The 17,798-nt window shown below is 39.7% G+C and overlaps 1 protein-coding gene across 2 annotated transcripts in view; it reads right to left on the bottom strand.

Annotated features, from left to right (window-relative positions):
• Positions 1-229: 229 nt before the first annotated feature.
• ADAMTS3 (ADAM metallopeptidase with thrombospondin type 1 motif 3) overlaps positions 230-17,798 on the bottom strand; it is a 293,355-nt gene continuing 275,786 nt past the window's right edge. For both annotated transcript variants that reach the window (XM_069594325.1, XM_069594324.1), the window contains exons 18-22: positions 15,838-16,003; positions 12,374-12,506; positions 9,636-9,843; positions 7,561-7,678; positions 230-2,944 (exon numbers count right to left, since the gene is read on the bottom strand). In XM_069594325.1, the coding sequence (XP_069450426.1) occupies positions 2,385-2,944; positions 7,561-7,678; positions 9,636-9,843; positions 12,374-12,506; positions 15,838-16,003 (1,185 nt within the window). In that variant the 3' untranslated portion in view covers positions 230-2,384. The remainder of the gene's footprint in view (positions 2,945-7,560; positions 7,679-9,635; positions 9,844-12,373; positions 12,507-15,837; positions 16,004-17,798) is intronic.

A 17,798-nucleotide genomic window follows, 5' to 3' on the forward strand; every position in this document is an offset into this window, starting at 1 on the left:
TTTAGGCAAAAAAAAAAAAGTCACCTCATAGCCTCATATTTTCTTCTGTAAAAATAGTATGATGCACCCTGATGTGAAAAGAAGAGCCCCTGTCCCTTTCTTTGAGCCTCTTTGGAGAAAGTACAAGTAGCAATTGAACTTGATACTATTTAACTTTGTAGCAGGAAAGAACTTGGTTACTATTACTCAGTGATGAATCTAATGATAAAAATTTCAGTTGAGCCAGGTCTATACTTTGTTAACATTTTTATTGCTACGTGCTCCCAATACAACAATCAGCATCAGTAGTGTACACTTTGATAAAAAGGAATTTTTAGCTTAGTAGAAAAGGAAGCTCAAAGATCAGAAGTATAATGAATATATACATCTTTATGAGAGGTGTATGTGTGTGACCAGCTTTCTCTGTAATCCCCTGTGGACTAGATGCATGCACACGCAAGCAAACTAGAGAGAATTTCATTCTGAAATTTTAGGGAAGAAAAAAAAGATTTCTGCTTGAGGCTCAGAGATTTACAATCTGGAATTCACCTAATTCATTTGACCTTCAAAAGTCTTGCACCAAGTAGCAGCAATTCTTTAGAGGTATAGAGTCAATAGATGAAGCTGTTATTTTTACCATGGTTAAAATGCAAAAAGTTTTTGCACATTTTCTGTGTTGAGAGGTTAACATATTTACATTTTAGTCTGCAAACTGTAGTTTTAGATGGTTCAGAAACTGACTTCAAAATCATTATGCTGACAACATTTATCTTTTTTTTTTTTCCCTTTAACGTGTAATTCATGAAATACTAATTTCTTTCACATACTTCTTTTCTGGTGTTTCTAATTTACTATTTCATTAAACAGCTAGCTGTCTGAGCCCATACAATTTTATGTTTCACTGAAGGGGAACAAGTTACCAACTTTGTATCAGCTCCTCTAAAATTGCAAAAGCTTTGTATAACATCAATTTTCAAATTTATTTCTTTGATTTGGCTGCTTTAGTTTGCTTAAATTTCTCCTCTATGTACAGAACAAAGCATGCAGCTCTATTTATGTCTCTCTAGTTTACCAAAATATGTCATTGGTATTAGAGTAAATATTTAGTACATAAAAATACTATCAAGAAAAAAAATCAAATTTTAATAAATATCTTCAGTTCTGAATTCTATATACAGATACTTTACATCTACTCCCTGGAACTTCTGGCTTCACTGTAAGTAAACTGATCACTGACATAAATTACTAGCACATTATTGCAGTCAGATGCATTGTGGTTGTGACCATGTGAATATGAACCATGCGGAAAATAAATATCGCAACCATTGACAAATACTGTCTTGAACCTGCTTCTAGAGCCCTACAGCCCTACTCTAGTTGAGTGTTAATCTAGTTTCATGATGCTTTTCTCAGCTACCAACATACAAATGATCTCAGCACATTTTTCATTATTATTACAGTACATTGAGTATACACATTTGTATAGGTCAACAATGAGACAACTCAAAACAACACAAGAACAGAAGACAATCAATGGTGTCTACTGAAGCCCTGGTAAAATGGTTTCTGTTTTGTCTTGCATGGGCTCATTTACTGGTCTCTGTTCCCTGTGACTACAAGTATGCTAAGACACTAATCTTATTCTTCTTTATTTAAAGGATGGAAGGTAATATCTGCAGCTTATCTATTCTTTTTCTGTAATTTACGTGTCACATTGTTGATCAAACAAAACCACACAACACAACCCTTTGTATTGTCAGTAGCTGCAATTCTAACTTCTTTGTAATATTCTCCTTTGAAAATCAACTCATACAATGTCAAATAAGGCCATACTCAATGACAGGCACCTAGAACATCCAGAAATGTAACACAGTAAACAATCATTTGAGAACACATCTCTTAAAATAATACTGATTTCTGCAATATACAGTATTTACACAAACAGCTGCAAATTTGCTCATACAATATTTCTAATATAGATAAATAGGAATACAAGTCTAAGAATTCTTTGCCCCAAAACTTTTTGTTAAAGTGTAAACCATTGGCATCTCTTTTTTCTTTTTACTGTAATTTTTTAAAATTAAAAAAGAAATCAGCTGACATGCACAATTGGTTCCAGTCCCTTTCCTGCTTCAGAAAATGACCCACACACCTAACAACTTACTTTCCTCCAGTCAATAATCTTTGGTGCCTTCTTCCAATGAATTCTGGTAAATGAGTCGAGGCAGAACAAAAGAAGGACGAAAGCAACTAGAAAGTGAACCAGCACTTTTTTTTCTTCCACTCACAGAGAAAATGAGCTGATGATTTATGGAGAGTTCCACTTTAGACAAGCTGTATGCACCATGGAGAGAGGCAGGTCCTCCAGATTTTTCACCGACATCGAGCCTTTTGGCTTCCCTTGCTCATCTTTCCGACGTGGATGACCTTAGCGGACGTCTCTTGTCAATAAGCTTTTCATCTTTCTTTGAGGTTCTTGCCTGAGAAGAAGCACCTATGGAATCACTGGCTGCAAGGAAGGGGGCAGCAGCCAGTTGCGGAGATGAACTGAGGTGGCCACTCTTGGTGGGTGGGGAGGCCGGTCCCAGAGTTTTATTTTCTGCTGGCTGTGCTTGCCTCTGGGATAAGTTAGCACCATTGGATTTACTGTTTGGCCTGAAAGCAGCATGCTCATTTGGACCTGCTATGGAAGAGATTCTGCTCAAAGATTTCTTCTTTTCAGCAGGAGTCTCTGAATAGTACGGAACCAAAGATGTAGGCATCACTAGAGATCCGGGGAGGTCACTGGGGTTAAAGATAGCATCATCATGAGTTTCAGCAGCTTCTGAAAGGTACGGCGGTGGCAGGGTGCTACTGCGCTTGCTGCAGGACTCACAACATAATTTGTTATAACCTGGTATGGAGCAGTATCGTGCCAGTACCTCCATTTGACAGAATATGGACTTATCTCCCAAACATGGCTCATCTACAGAGATTCAAAGAAAAATAAAATAAGACATATATCCAAACATAAACAGTGGACAATATGCATGGAGCTAGAGGGCATTATGCTAAGTGAAATAAGACAGACGGAAAAGGATATATATTGTATGAACTCACTTATATGTGGAATCTAAAAAAATAAAACAAAAAAACGGAATCATAAACTCAGAGAACAAAGGAGTGGTTACTAAGGGAGGGGCAAAATAGGTGAAGAAGATTAAGAGGTATAAACCTCCAATTACAAAATAAATAAGCCATAGGGCAAAATAGGTGAAGAAGATTAAGAGGTATAAACCTCCAATTACAAAATAAATAAGCCAGAGAGCATAAGGAATATGGCCAGTCATATGGTGATAACTTTGTATGGGGACAGACTTATTGTGGTCCTCGTTTCATAATGAAATGACATAATATTGTATGCCAACTATATTTCATTTTAAATATAAAAATAAATATAGCTAAAAATAAAAGGAGGAAAAGCATGAAAATCATTTATGAATATAAAAAGATTTAACTAAGATCTAACATTGATGGGTGTTTTCCACATAAGCCTTTGAGTTAAAATATGAATATTAGAATAAATTTACTAAAAAAAGTTGTTCTCTCTATGCAAAGCACTTGAATTGACCAGCACTTTCACATTCCCATCAAGAGTCTTCAGATCGAGGGTATTTTTTTCTTCTTAGGAATGTATTTCTGATTTTAGAAAATAGAATATTGGATTTATCATACTTTTAAGATATAGAGAGGCATCTGTTTTTAAAAATTTTATAATAGTTCTGTCTTTATGATAGAGTAGTCTCTATATTAAGTTTAAATTGAAAATAAAAAATACTAAAGATTTGTTGGAACATATTAAATCTTAAAACTATATTACTAAAAGAAAAATCAAGATACAATTTTGATTCAGAGTATATTCTCCAGAGTGAAGCAATAGTTTCATGTTTACCATTGAATGTTCTCAGGTTATTTGTTATTTGAAAGCACAATTCTGGGTAACATGTGCCAACTTTCTTATGAATAATACATGGTTAATTTTATCGAATTGACAGTACTTTAAAGAATGGGGATGACCCAGAAAGATGTTATGGGGAGGGAGGTGGGAGGGGGGTTCATGTTTGGGAATGCATGTAAGAATTAAAGATTTTAAAATGTAAAAAATAAAAAACTAAAAATAAAAATAAATAAATAAATAAAATAAAGAATACTAAGTACCACTTATAAAACACTTGGTAGGTGTGTTTGTACATACTCTTTCCTTTATTTTAAAATTTTATTAATCATAAGTTGTAAGAATTAGATTTCAAAAAATCCAAACATTGAGTTCATTAAAAGTCTGTACTTCTTTTTAGCCATTCCAGGGCATATTCTATGCAGAGCCCATGTGCATAATCCCACACAGAATACTGATCTCATATCCAAATAATAAACGCAAAGAATTATAAATTGTGGCATTTATGTAATACAATCACCATGACAGTGTAATGTTGGGTAATTCTACATTGCTAGGTAAGGAACTTGCTATATAACTTGCCAAAGAAATTGAATCCCTTTTCTAAAGTTTGAGGGGGGGATCAAAAAAGGAGGGTCAGTTGGCAAGACCAATAAAGATTAAACCTTATCACCTTTGTTAGAGTTTGAATGTCATGTACACTTCCTACACTCTATGATGACTTGTCTTTGCCTGACATTTACACACCTATGATACAGTATGAAGCATCTGAACATCTCATACTAGAAAAGAATTGGGTTGTAATCCTAATTAGGTTGCAAATCCCTGCAAATTAATGGGTTTTATGTCAAGTATCAATCCCTTATTGTATCCAAATTATTTTTTTTCTATGCTTATGTCTTTCTATGCCTATAATATTTTCTTTTGGATTAAGGAAGAGAATCAAGCACATACCTGCTGACAATTGGGCATATTTGCAGAAATATACAGCTCTACCAGTTATTGAGATCAATAAAGCTTACAGAGTGTTTAGCCTTCTGACAGTAACACTTTTATAAGAGTAAAACATTACGGTGACAGTAAATTTTACAGCTTCTGAGTAGGTAACTTTGTTATCTTGGCTTTGACTTGTGCTTTGAACTTTCAAATACACTTTCCAGAGAAAAATGATTAAGTATGTAAGTCCTCTGTCTCCCCCTCATGGTCATCCTTGTTCATGCCACCCCACATTATCAAAGGGAAATGTGCAGAGGGATAATTCACAAGGAAGACTAGACAGGTGATGGGAGAATAGGAAGGGAGAGAGACAGACAGGCACGGAGAGTCAGACTGGAAGGGACACCGGGGGTTGGGAAAGAAAGAAGGCGGGGAAGACGAGATGGGGAAGAAGGGAAGAGAAGGGAAGATGGAGAGACAGAGGGCGAGTGGCAGAGACAGGGAGAGGGGAGGAAAGGACAGATAAAAGTGGAGGAGAAAGAAGGACACCTTTAGACACATGTGCCAGAAAGGGAAGGATGAGGGGTATCAGGGAGAAAAAGAGGGAAACGAAGAAAAAGAAGTCAGGAAGACACAGGGAGAGAGTGAAGGGGACAGGGAAAGAGAGATGGGGAGGAGGAAGGGAGGCCAGGAGAGGAAGAGAGTGAGTGAGAGAGGGAGAGAAGAGAAAGTGAGTGGAAAAAGCATGTGCGGAGTACACAGAACGTGAGCAACCCGCAAACAGCAGGTAACAGCAAATCAAAAGCAGGGAGTGAGACCCACAGAGGAAATGAGAGGAGAGTGAAGTGGAGACACAAAACGAGGCAGACAGCTCACAGGCAGATGTAGAGAAAGTGACAGAAAAGGAAGAAGGAGACAGAGTTATAGAAGCTGAAACCATCCATATATGCTATTTATTACAACAGCAAATTGAATTACACAGACATCCCGGACTCATGACAGTTCCACTTCTGATTTATGGATTTCACAATGGCGTGAAAGCCATATACATTCAGTAGAAACTGTACTTCAAATTTTGAATTTGGATCTTTTGTGGGTTAGTGATAAATGGAATGATCCTCTCGTGATGCTAGGCAGGGCAGCAGCCACAGCCCCCAGTCAGTCAGGTGATCACCAGGGCAAACACCTTTTAATCGTACTGTACCCAGACAACTACTTATAAGCTTTGAGTTAGATGGTTTTGCCCAAGTGTAGGCTAACATAAGTGTTACGAGCATTTTTAAGGCTAGGGCATGGTGTTCAGTAAGTTGCGCCCACGCGACGACATATGCATGCATGCTCAGTCACGTCTGACTCTTTGAGACCCTAGCCCACCAGGCTCCCCTTTTTATGGAATTCTCCAGGCAAGAAAACTGGAGTGGGTTGCCATTTCCTCCTTCAGGGAATCTTCCCCACCTAGTGATGGAATCTACATCTCTTGCATTGGCAGGCAGGTTCTTTATCACTGAGCCACTTTGGAAGCCCTGTTCTGTAAGTCAGTTGTATTAAATGCATTTTTGACTGAATGTATTTTCAACTCAGAAAAGTTTATCAGGATATAACTCTCCTGTAAATTGAGGAAGATCTGCACTTTAAAATAAAGAAAAGAGACTCTGTTTTTGCAATACTGAAGGAATAGGTCAAGCAAATTTTAGCCTAGGTACAAGGTGCCTATTTTGCAAGCACATTTGTTGAATATTTGGGCTTTCCTCATAGCTCAATTGGTAAAGAATCACCTGCAATGCAGGAGACCCAGGTTCAATTCCTGGGTTGGGAAGATCCACTGGAGAAGGGATAGGTTACCCACTCCAGTATTCCTGGGCTTCCCTTGTGGCTCAATTGGTAAAGAATACGCCTGCAATGTGGGAGAAGGGAAAGGCTACTCACTCCAGTATTCTGGCCTGGAAAATTCCACGGACTGTATAGTCCAAGGGGTCACAAAGAGTCAGACGTGACTGAGCGACTTTCACTTTCATGGATATGGATGCAGGTATTGGAAATGGCTTTGTGAATAACATTTATCATCTGAGTGTCTCAACTGAATAATTTTAGTAAAACACTGCATAACATTCTGCATTATTATGCCTTTAACAATAATGTGAAGTTATAAAGAAAATCAGAGAGAAAATAAGTCGATTATTCTAGAGACACAGATTGACAGAAACTTCATATGGGGTGATACGGCCCTCACCCCAGCATTACCGTCCACTGGGGATCATGGAGGCTGCAGTGGTGATGGTAACTAACCGGAGGGGATACTGCCTCAGACACCCATTTTAAAGAACTGTATTAGGCTAATATTTCAAGTGTGTTCTCCTAAAGTTATTTTTCAATAAGTAAATGGGAATTCCAGAGCTTGTCCCCAAAGGAAATTGTCCTTTCTTGTGGCTCGAAAACATGGTCATAGTGAGAGTCTGATGCATGAAGCAGGGTATTCAAAGCTGATGCTCTGGGACAACCTAGAGCGATAGGGTAGGGGTGGGAGGTGGGGAGGGGGTTCAGCATGGGGGGACACATGTATACCTATGGCCGATTCTTATTGATGTATGGCAAAAGCCATCACAGTAAAGTAATTGTTCTCTAATTAAAATAAATGAATTAATTAAACAATCAAAATAAAGAAAAAAGATAACCATGGTCAGAGCAGTGAAATCAATCCCTGTCACACCTACCATTACATGGAGGCAGCTGACAAGCTCGGACAGACTCAGGCTTCTCCCCGTCGCAGTGGTCACCGGCCCTGCAGAGGACCTGCCTCACCTCTGTTCCCTCACCGCAGGTCACCGAACACTACAGAAACAAAGGCTATGATTGTAGACGTTTTACTCCACCAAGACTGCCTCTCTTCCTTTCCCCATGTGCACACTCAGGCACACACATGCACACACAAGCATACATGCATATATAGCTCTGGGGTTCTTTCTCTGCTATGCAGTGTTACAGTGACTTTGGAGACAGAGAATCCTGTTTATACCCTGGCTTCATCCTTCACCAGCCTGGGAACATTGCTTTTTTTCTGAAAGTCTCAGAGAACTGTTGGGAGTAAATGAAGCAAAGGAAACAATGTATGTAAAGCAGGTAAGTCTGGCACTTAGGAAGCATTTGATGCTGAAGAAGTCATTGTTTCAGTGTTAACACTTTCTGCTGCTGCTGCTAAGTCACTTCAGTCGAGTCCGACTCTGTGCGACCCCATAGATGGCAGCCCACCAGACTCCCCTGTTTCTGGGATTTTCCAAACAAGAACACTGGAGTGGGTGCCATTTCCTTCTCCAATGCATGAAAGTGAAAAGTGAAAGTGAAGTCACTCAGTCGTGTCCAACCCTCAGCAACCCCATGGACTGCAGCCTTCCAGGCTTCTCTGTCCATGGGATTTTCCAGGCAAGAGTACTGGAGCAGGGTTCCTTAAACCAGCGGTGGAGTCCATTTTCAGGGAGCGGATCTGGGACTGAGCTTCCCCTTCTCTCACCTTCCTTACAGATGGCAAACTGACTCATGTGCTATGCTGGAACTACTATTATTCTATTCCCACAAATTCATTTATTTAAGGAAGGGGCTAACTGCTCTAAAACTAAGACCAGAAATAGCCGTGCTTTTGATCTAGGTAGGATCTGTAGAGGAAGAAGGCTTGTTCTAGGGCTCTGAAGAGAGTGAAAGGTGAGTTCTTCCAGTCCTGTGCAGGTAACTTTCATTGGCTTGTTCCTTCCATCCTGGGTCTGCTCTCCACTTCCTCCTTCATTCTCTATCTGCTTTTTTGAGTCCCTGTCCTCCTAGCCACTCTTTCTATGGCCCCATAATTCCTTATTTGGAATCTTTAGAAACATCAAAGATCTGTGGTTAATACACGAACCGAAACACTGATTCAGCCAGTCACCAAACAGACGTTATTCAGACAGGCACCAACTGGGCACTGGGGAAACAGAGTACCTTTTTTTTTTGAGAAATGCTTGGTCTAGTGCTGAGCACAGGCTCAAAGACAGGAGTTATGATACACTGCTGTGATCAGCAAGCCATTGGTAGGCTTCTGCTTTTGGAATGAAGAAGAAGGACTGCAGAAAAGGTGGTATTTTGGACCATGAAGCTGAGCCTTGATGGATGATGATGGGTAGATGGTCAGATAGACAGAAAGGGAAGGGCAAGCCAGCCAGAAGGGAGGAGGCTCCAACCAGCTGGTCTTTGGAAGAGTGAACAGTTTCCTCAGACTGGGACAAAGAGGTGGAATAAAGGAAGACAGATTAAGAAGAGTTATCGTGGGATTTATTAATTTATTGCTGGTGATCATCTTGCAGTGTATACAAATACCAAATCATTAAGTTGTACACCTGAATCTAAGGTAGTGTTGTATCAATTATACCTCAGTTTAAACACACACATACACACACACACACAAAGCAGTGGGGTGTCACATAGGGCAGGGCCCTGAATTCAAGGTTAGGGATTTGAAACGTATCTAGGAGGGACAGTGCGGTCAACACTAATATTAGAAAATCAGTCACCTTTTTAGACAGCGTTGTATCCCAAAGCATCCGAATGTGGTTTGCCCCCATCAATGAATCTTACATGCAAACACAGTTTTAAAATACCATTTTTTCCTTAATACGCCCAGGTGCTTACTGATTCCACACAATGTGACAGTTTCTCCATTCACACAAAGCCCACCTGATACAGAAGCGAAATTAAAATATGTTTCACATGCTTCCACACACATACGCCGCCCCCCTCCCCGGCCCCTCAGAGTTCGCACACCCACCTCGTTCCAAGGCCCCGTTTTCCACGGGGCCGGGCAGGGCACTCTGTTGCAGGGCCGGCGGCTCTCGGGCCGGTCGCCCGCGCAGTACTTGCTGTGCACCGAGCGGTTGGTGCCGTCGTGGAGCGGCTGGAGGCAGCGCACCGTGCGCAGCTGGTAGCCGGAAGTGCCGCAGGTTTTGGTGCAGTGCTCCCACTCTTCCGCCGCCCAGCTGCAGGGGGTGGGCGTGAGGGGTTAGCGTTGTCCATGGAAACCCCGGGGCACCGTGCGCCCCTTCCGGCTCCGTAAGCCTAGGTTTTTCTGCTCTCTGGGTGAGGTACCACCCAGGAGGCAACTTCAGAAATATGCATGCATCAGTCTCAGAACTTTCTAACAAAAGTAAATCTGACACTTCTATTTTTCAGGCCTTGGTCTTCTGCCTCCCCGGTGACTTTGAAACAACCTTCTCTCTTCCGAAAGGATCATCTACAGAGGGCTTTGGAAACTCAGCTTAAGGTTTTCCTATTAGATTCAGGCATCATGGTAGTTTTCAAAACTAGCCCCCACTGGTAAACAGAATGTGGTATACTGATTGCTATTATTCATCAAAAAAAGAAGGAAATAATACCACATACACTATCATGGATGGACCTGGAGATTACCATAGGAAGTGAAGTCAGAAAAAGACAAATATCATGGGATATCACTTATATGTGGAATCTAAAAATATGATACCAATGAACTTTTGCCTCAGGGTGTTAAATATCTCATGTTGCTGCTGCTAAGTCACCTCAGTTGTGTCCGACTCTGTGCGACCCCATAGATGGCAGCCCACCAGGCTCCCCCATCCCTGGGATTCTCCAGGCAAGAACACTGGAGTGGGTTGCCATTTCCTTCTCCAATGCATGAAAATGAAAAGTGAAAGTGAAGTCACTCAGTCCTGTCCCACGCCTAGCGACCCCATGGACTGCAGCCTACCCGGCTCCCCTGTCCATGGGTTTTTCCAGGCAAGAGTACTGGAGTGAGTTGCCATTGCCTATATCTCATAGGAAATATAAAAAGGATCCATCTGATCCCTGCCATGACAAACTGATTTGACTGCTGCTGCTTTTTCATTACTTCATGACTTTACTCATGTTTTAATATTCTGAGATTACTGTTCCATCTCTGTGGTTGTTGCTGTGAAGGCTACCTGACATATCCATTATATTTGAAAAATTTTGTTCTTCAGATAGGCCCTTATTGACCTGATAAAAGTTGTATGCTTGAGCAGAAACCACTTTCATGAATGTACCTGATAGAAACATTTCCAAGCAGATATTTTAAAAAAGATTTCCTAGGGGACATTCCCAAATTACACATTCAAGTTCAATGTCAGTGTCCCAGCACTCTCTAAATTAGCTATGGATACACTATTACAGAGAGTTCTTCATTACATATATCCCAAAGGGTTGTCACCATTGATTACCTCCAGCTAATCAACCTGTCAGAATGTAATGGAAACATACTATTTGTCCTTTCCAAAGTTACTTTCTCTCTGCATTTTTTTAAAAATTCTGTATATACGGGGCTTGTTGTTGTAGCTGTTTAGTCACTAAGTCAGGTCTGGCTCTCTTGTCACCTCGTGGACTGTAGTCCACCAGGTTCCTTTGCCCATGAGATTTCCCAAGCAGGAATACTGGAGTGGGTTGCCTTTTTTTCCTTCAACCTAGATATTGAACCTGTGACTCCTGCATTGGCAGGCAGATTCTTTACCACTGAGCCACCTGGGAAGCCCATATATGCAGCACCAAAAGATAAGCAAGTTAAAACCTTGGCAGTTTTTGCTCTTCAGAGTTTAAGATTGCCCTAGTTGTCGGCTGACAGTAAGAATGAATGGTGGCAGCTGAGAAAGTTTACTCAAGTTTTGAAGACTTCAATAGTGACTCTCATTTGAAGATAGGTATTACATGAGAGGTATATTATACTTCATAGTCATAGGTACTTTTGGCCAACAGAGAAACTTGGACATATGATAATTAACTCAGCAGGCCCAAGAAGGATAAAGTCAAGTTCCTGGTGGCTCAGATGGTAAAGAATCCACCCACAATGAGGGAGACCTGGTTTCGATCCCTGGGTTGGGAAAATCCCCTGGAGGAGGGCATGGCAACCCACTCCAGTATTCTTGCCTGGAGAATCCCCATGGACAGAGGAGCCTGGCGGGCTACAGTCCATCGGGTCACAAAGAATCAGACATGACTGAGCGACTAAGCACAGCACACACATATAAACAAATCTATATACAAAACAGATTCACTGATATAGAAAACACACTTATGGTTACCAAAGGGGAAAGGGGGGTGAGGAGGAATAAATTAAGAGTATGGGATTAAGAGATACAAACTACTATACCTAAAATAGAGAAGCAGAAAGGATTTACTGTGTAGTACAGGGAACTATATTCAATATCTTGTAATAACTTATAAAGTCAGGTAATCGGAAAAAAACAGAATAATTTTCTTGCACACCTGAAATTAACACAATATTGTAAATCAACTGCACTTCAATAAAGAGAAGCAGAAGTAAAAGTGAGAAGCAGAAATATGGTTAAAAAACACAGGACTAAAGGTTTATATAATTTCTATGAAATAATCTGATCACTGTAAGCAGGTACACGTACTAGCTTTGAGTAAAAATTAAATTAAAACTAAAAAGAGCTAATGCCATTTAAATCCCTTTCATTTTGTCCTTGGTATATAAGGATAGGTAAAATAAATGCTTACAGCGGATGTGTGCACTCCTGAATATTGCACATTCTTCTAATCGGTTTTGGCTTTTTGTTGACCTCACAGAAGCTGCGATGAACCATTTTGTTATCACTTTTCCTACGGCATCCGTATTTAGTGTACTGGAAACCTGGGGAGGCAAATATATTTTTGATTTAGTCATTTATTCATTCTATCACCTATTTGATCATTTATTCATTCATTTCATTCATCAGATATTTATTGAGCCAGGCACTGTTCTAGGTGCTCTAGTTCCAGAAGCAAATTAAATAATTAAATAAAAGTTAAACAAAAGTCCTTTAATAAATATAAAGTATTAAATAGCAACTTCATGCTTGTTAATGAACTAGATACTGAAATACAGTCTAGTAAGATAGTCAGATAGGAAAACTATGTCATACCTAGTGACATAGGCTTCTACAAAGCCATGTCAATAACTGACTGTAGAGGGCAGCAAAGGAACACAGAGGGGAAGTTCTCTGCCTTAGCTGGAGGAGAGACAGAGAATGTTTACAAGATCAGTACTTCCCTGGGCAGAATCCTCAAGTTCAGACAGCACCAGTAAAGCGAATAGACTTCACTGGTGGCTCAGTGGTAAAGAACCTGCTTGCCCCTGAAGAAGACATGAGTTCGATCCCTGGGTCAGGAAGATCCCCTGGAGTGGGAAATGGCAACCCACTCCAGTATCCGTGTCTGGGTCCCAGAAGAGTGGGACATGACTTAGAGACTGAACAACAAAGAGAATGAAGCAGAACAATAGTCCAAGCAAATGAAATGACATGGAAAACTGCAGGGCTCTTTGAATGGCTGAAGTATGGGATCCGGTCTTAAAAGATCTGTGGGCCAGACAAATGTTTAGGGAGTTATTCAGGGTCTCCCCAGGCACCGACTTGGACGTTTAAAAAACATATATATATATATATATATATATATATATGGACAGAAGAGATGGGCACGGGGGTGGGGGGGGCGGGGTGGGGGGCGGGACTTGGATTAGAGGTCAGGTATGAAGAGGGAAATGGAGAAGGAAACGGCAACCCACTCCAGTATTCTTGCCTGGAGAATCCCATGAACAGAAGAGCCTGGAGGGCTGCAGTCCATGGGGTCACAGAGAGTCGGACACGACTGAGTCACTGACACACATATATATTATTTTTTAATGTTTAAAAACATTATATATGTGTATGTATATATTATTTTTAATTTTGGAAAATTTTAAATCTAAAAAAGTGTAAGGAAAGCACATGAATATGCCTTACACCTAGATTAACCTTTTTTTTACCATGTCAGCATATTTGACATACATATTTTTACATCATATATATTAATTATAATATATAATAAACAGATTATATCAGTAAAGAATCTGCTTGCAATGCAGGAGAGCCGGATTCGATTCCTGGGTTGGGAAGATCCTCTGGAGAAGGAAATGGCAGCCCACTTCAATATTCTTGCCTGGAGAATCCCATGGACAGAGGAGCCTGGCAGGCTACAGTCCATGGGATCACAAGAGTCAGACATGACTTAGCAACTAAACCAGTACCACATATACATTTACATATAAAATGTTGCTGAACCTTTTGAGAGTAAGTTGCTAACATTCTGATTCTTCACTTCTAAATACCTCAGCATATAGCTCACAACAAGCACATTATCCCACATAGCTACAATATACTCTTAAAATCAGAATATTTAACCCAAATAAAATACTATTATCTAATATAAAGACGATATTCAAAATTTATCAATTGCCCTATAATGTACTCTATAAAAATGTTCCTCCAGTCAAAGAACATGCATTGCATTTAGTAGTCATGGAATTAATCAGGAATAGTTTTAATCTCTTTCTGTCTTTTAATATTTTTGAGATGATAAGCCAGGTTTTTTGTAAAATGTCCCACAGTCTGGGTTTATCTGTCTCCTAATGGTTCGATTCAGGTTTTCACTTTGGTCAAGAATATTACATAAATTATGTTTTGTCTTCAGGGTAACATATTGAGAGAAAGAAGGATCTGAATCAGGGAATATAATTCTACTCATTCATTTATTCATCCATTCAAGAAATTACCTAGAAATGAAGAGAAGAAAATCAAATTTAGTTGGCTAGTTAAGAGACTTCTGCAATAATCTTCCCTTTCAAAGTAGAGAAGGAAGCCTGATAAGGGAGGAATAGATCTAGCAGATATTAAAAAGGTGCATCTGAAAGTCTTGTGACCAAGTAGATGTCGACGACACAGTGGTGGTTGGTGGAGGTTTAGTCACTAAGTCGTATCCAACTCTTGTGACTCCAAGGACTATAGCCCGCCAGGCTCCTTTCTCCATAGGATTTTCCAGCCAGGAATACTGGAGTAAACTGCCATTTCCTTCTCCAGGGCATCTTCCTGACCCAGGGATCAAGCCTGGGTCTCCTGTACTGCAGGCAGATGCAGTAGGAGGATCCAAATTAAATAATCATTTTCTGGTAGATAGAGTATCATTTTTGTTTCATTTAGTTTTTGGCCACACCTGTGGCACACAGTATCTTAGTTCCTTGACCAGGGACTGAACCTGTGCCCTCTGCAGTAAAAGTGCAGTCTTAGCCACTGAACCACTAAGAAAGTACCTAAAGTGTCATTTCAAATAATTATCTAAAAACATATTATGTCCTTTCTAGAGAAAAACCTTTAAAAATACATCTTTGAATTTAAAAGTATATTTACCCAGGCATTCCCTGCTATGAATAATTTCTTGTTTTCAACTATGAAGTGTTACTATTATGAGAGAATTCTGTCTAGGCTAGCTCCATTGTGGAGCACCTGTTGTTCCAAACTAGAGGAATGGATAATGGGACAGACTGAGAAACTCTGAGGTGAGCTTAATGGATCTACTCCAGAGAGAGAGCGGACAGGTAGCAGAATGCAGTATAAACAGGTACAAAGAAGCCAGGCTACCTACCTGGGTTTGTATCTTACAGTGCTGAGCTTCCCTGTGCGTCACTTTCCCCACCAGTATGATAGAGGTAAAAACAGTACCAACCTCTTAGAGCCATCCATCATTAAAATATAAAACACTTAAAATAGTATCTGGTACATAGTGCAACTAAGAGCTCTTCCATTATTAATGCTGAAAAGAAATGCATAGGTATGGAAAGTAAAAGTGGAGGAGAAGGAAGGTAAGAAGCAAAAGACACCGAGGTCTGGGAGAGTTAGGAAAGAATAAAGTGACTAAGGGTACCACTGCATGGATAGAAGACAAGGGGAAAGGGCCAAGGAATTTTAAGATGGTCTACTATTGATATGAATGGATTCCTATCATTTGTAGATCCTGAGATTTCAGTCAAAATGCTTTATATTTAAGTTCTGGTTATGTCTGGTATTTCTCAGGTTGTATCCTCAGTTAGACACAATCCTTAAGGCAGAAGGAAGAAGATTGGCTTTTATATGAATTACATTTTAGTATAATAAATGGGTTCATTTTGTTACCTCCACCACAGGGTTTGGAACACTGAGACCAGCTCTTCAATGCCCACTCAAAAGTATCTAATTCTTCCTGGATGACATTGTTGCTGTTGATTGTAGGTGCAGAGTCCTCGTGGATGATGTACTTATATGTCAGGCTAGAGCGGGTATCGTTCTCCTGAGGTATAATCTAATGTATACATGAAATAGATATGTAAATCACCTGAGTTTTAAATTTGAATGAAAAATTACAAATATTTCAGAATACGTATCTTATTAAAACTGGAAGACTTTTAAGTAGTTTCTAAAAATAGAGTTTTTTTCTTTCTATCACTAAAGTATAGGTATGTCTTGACTAAGAAAAAAATGCAAATATATAAAGTATCTTGACATTAAAAAGTTTAAAAAAATACAATAAAATTCAATTTAGAGTTCCTCAAGTTACATAACTCCTGAGTGTACTTAATTGTTACTCTTTACAGTAGACTTTTGTTATGGTGATAAAGAGAATCATATTTCATCCAGAAAATATAGAGATCATGAAAAAATATAAAGAAAATAAAAATCATCCATAATTCCACTAAACCAGAGAAAACTAAAGTCACTTTTATTATTTGGGGATGCATATGTGTGTGTGTGAGTGTGTGTGTATGTGTATACACATACATACTTTTCTGGTCTTGCTTATTTCGCTTAACATGTCACGCACTTCCCCAGACAGTAAATATTCTTTGCAAATATGTTTCTAAATGCCAGCATAGCGTTCACTCTTAGTGCACGAGTGCATGTTCAGTCACTCTGCTGCTGCTGCTAAGTCGCTTCAGTCGTGTCCAACTCTGTGCGACCCCATAGACGGCAGCCCGCTAGGCTCCCCCATCCCTGGGATTCTCCAGGCAAGAACACAGGAGTGGCTTGCCATTTCCGTCTCCAGTGCATGAAAGTGAAAAGTAAAAGTGAAGTCGCTCAGTCGTGCCCGACTCTTAGCGACCCCATGGACTGCAGCCCACCACGCTCCTCTGTCCATGGGATTTTCCAGGCAAGAATACTGGAGTGGGCTGCCATTGCCTCCTCCAGTTCAGTCACTCAGTCGTGTCCAACTCTTTGCAGCCCCATGGACTGCAAAAGCTCCTCTGTAGAGCCTTTTTGTAGACTGCCAAGCTCCTCTGTCCATGGGATTCTCCAGCAAGAATACCAGAGTGGGTAATCATTTCCTACTCCAGGGGATCTTCCTGACTCATGGGTCTAACCCAGGTCTCCAGCATCCCCCACACTGGCAGGTGGATCCTTAACCACTATTCCACCTGGGCAGCCCATTTAATCCTAGTGTACCTTATTTAATCAGAAAAATTAATATCTATATTTTGATTAAAATTTATCCCCATTTTTGTGATAATTTCTGATTTTCCTTAATGTGGTAAAGGGTACAAACACATTTTTATAGTTCTCATAATAGACCAATGAATGGCCCTTCAGAATAGTTAAAACAATGATTATTTTCATAATGAAAGTATATGAAGGTGCTCCCATTCAGCACTGTGTATTAAATCATTTTCCTCTTTGTTAACTGAATAGGCAAAAAATTGTTATTTTAATTGCTATTTATTTGATAAATAGTAAAGATTAATTTTCCTAAGTTTATTGGTCACTTGTATTTTGTCCACCATGCATTGTATGTTCATGTCAGATCCTCTTTATTTTATTGTTATACATATTCTTTTTTTCATGTAATCCAAGCAATAGAAATATTAATCCTTTTATAATAAACTTTGCAAGTGTATTCTCAGCTTTTTATGTGATCTTTACTTTTCTAGCAAAGCACTCTTTTTTATAAATACTTTTTCTTGACTTTCATGTAGTTTTTACAGGATTGTATCAATTACACATGGCTCCCTGGGGTCACTCTAATATTATTGGCGAAGCCCTGCAAGAAGGCTCTGAGGCCAGACACCTGTGATGCTGGAGAAGGATGCAATGTAATTACATAT

This window comes from Ovis canadensis, chromosome 6, assembly GCF_042477335.2.
Source record: "Ovis canadensis isolate MfBH-ARS-UI-01 breed Bighorn chromosome 6, ARS-UI_OviCan_v2, whole genome shotgun sequence".
NCBI classification, from domain to species: Eukaryota; Metazoa; Chordata; class Mammalia; order Artiodactyla; family Bovidae; genus Ovis; species Ovis canadensis.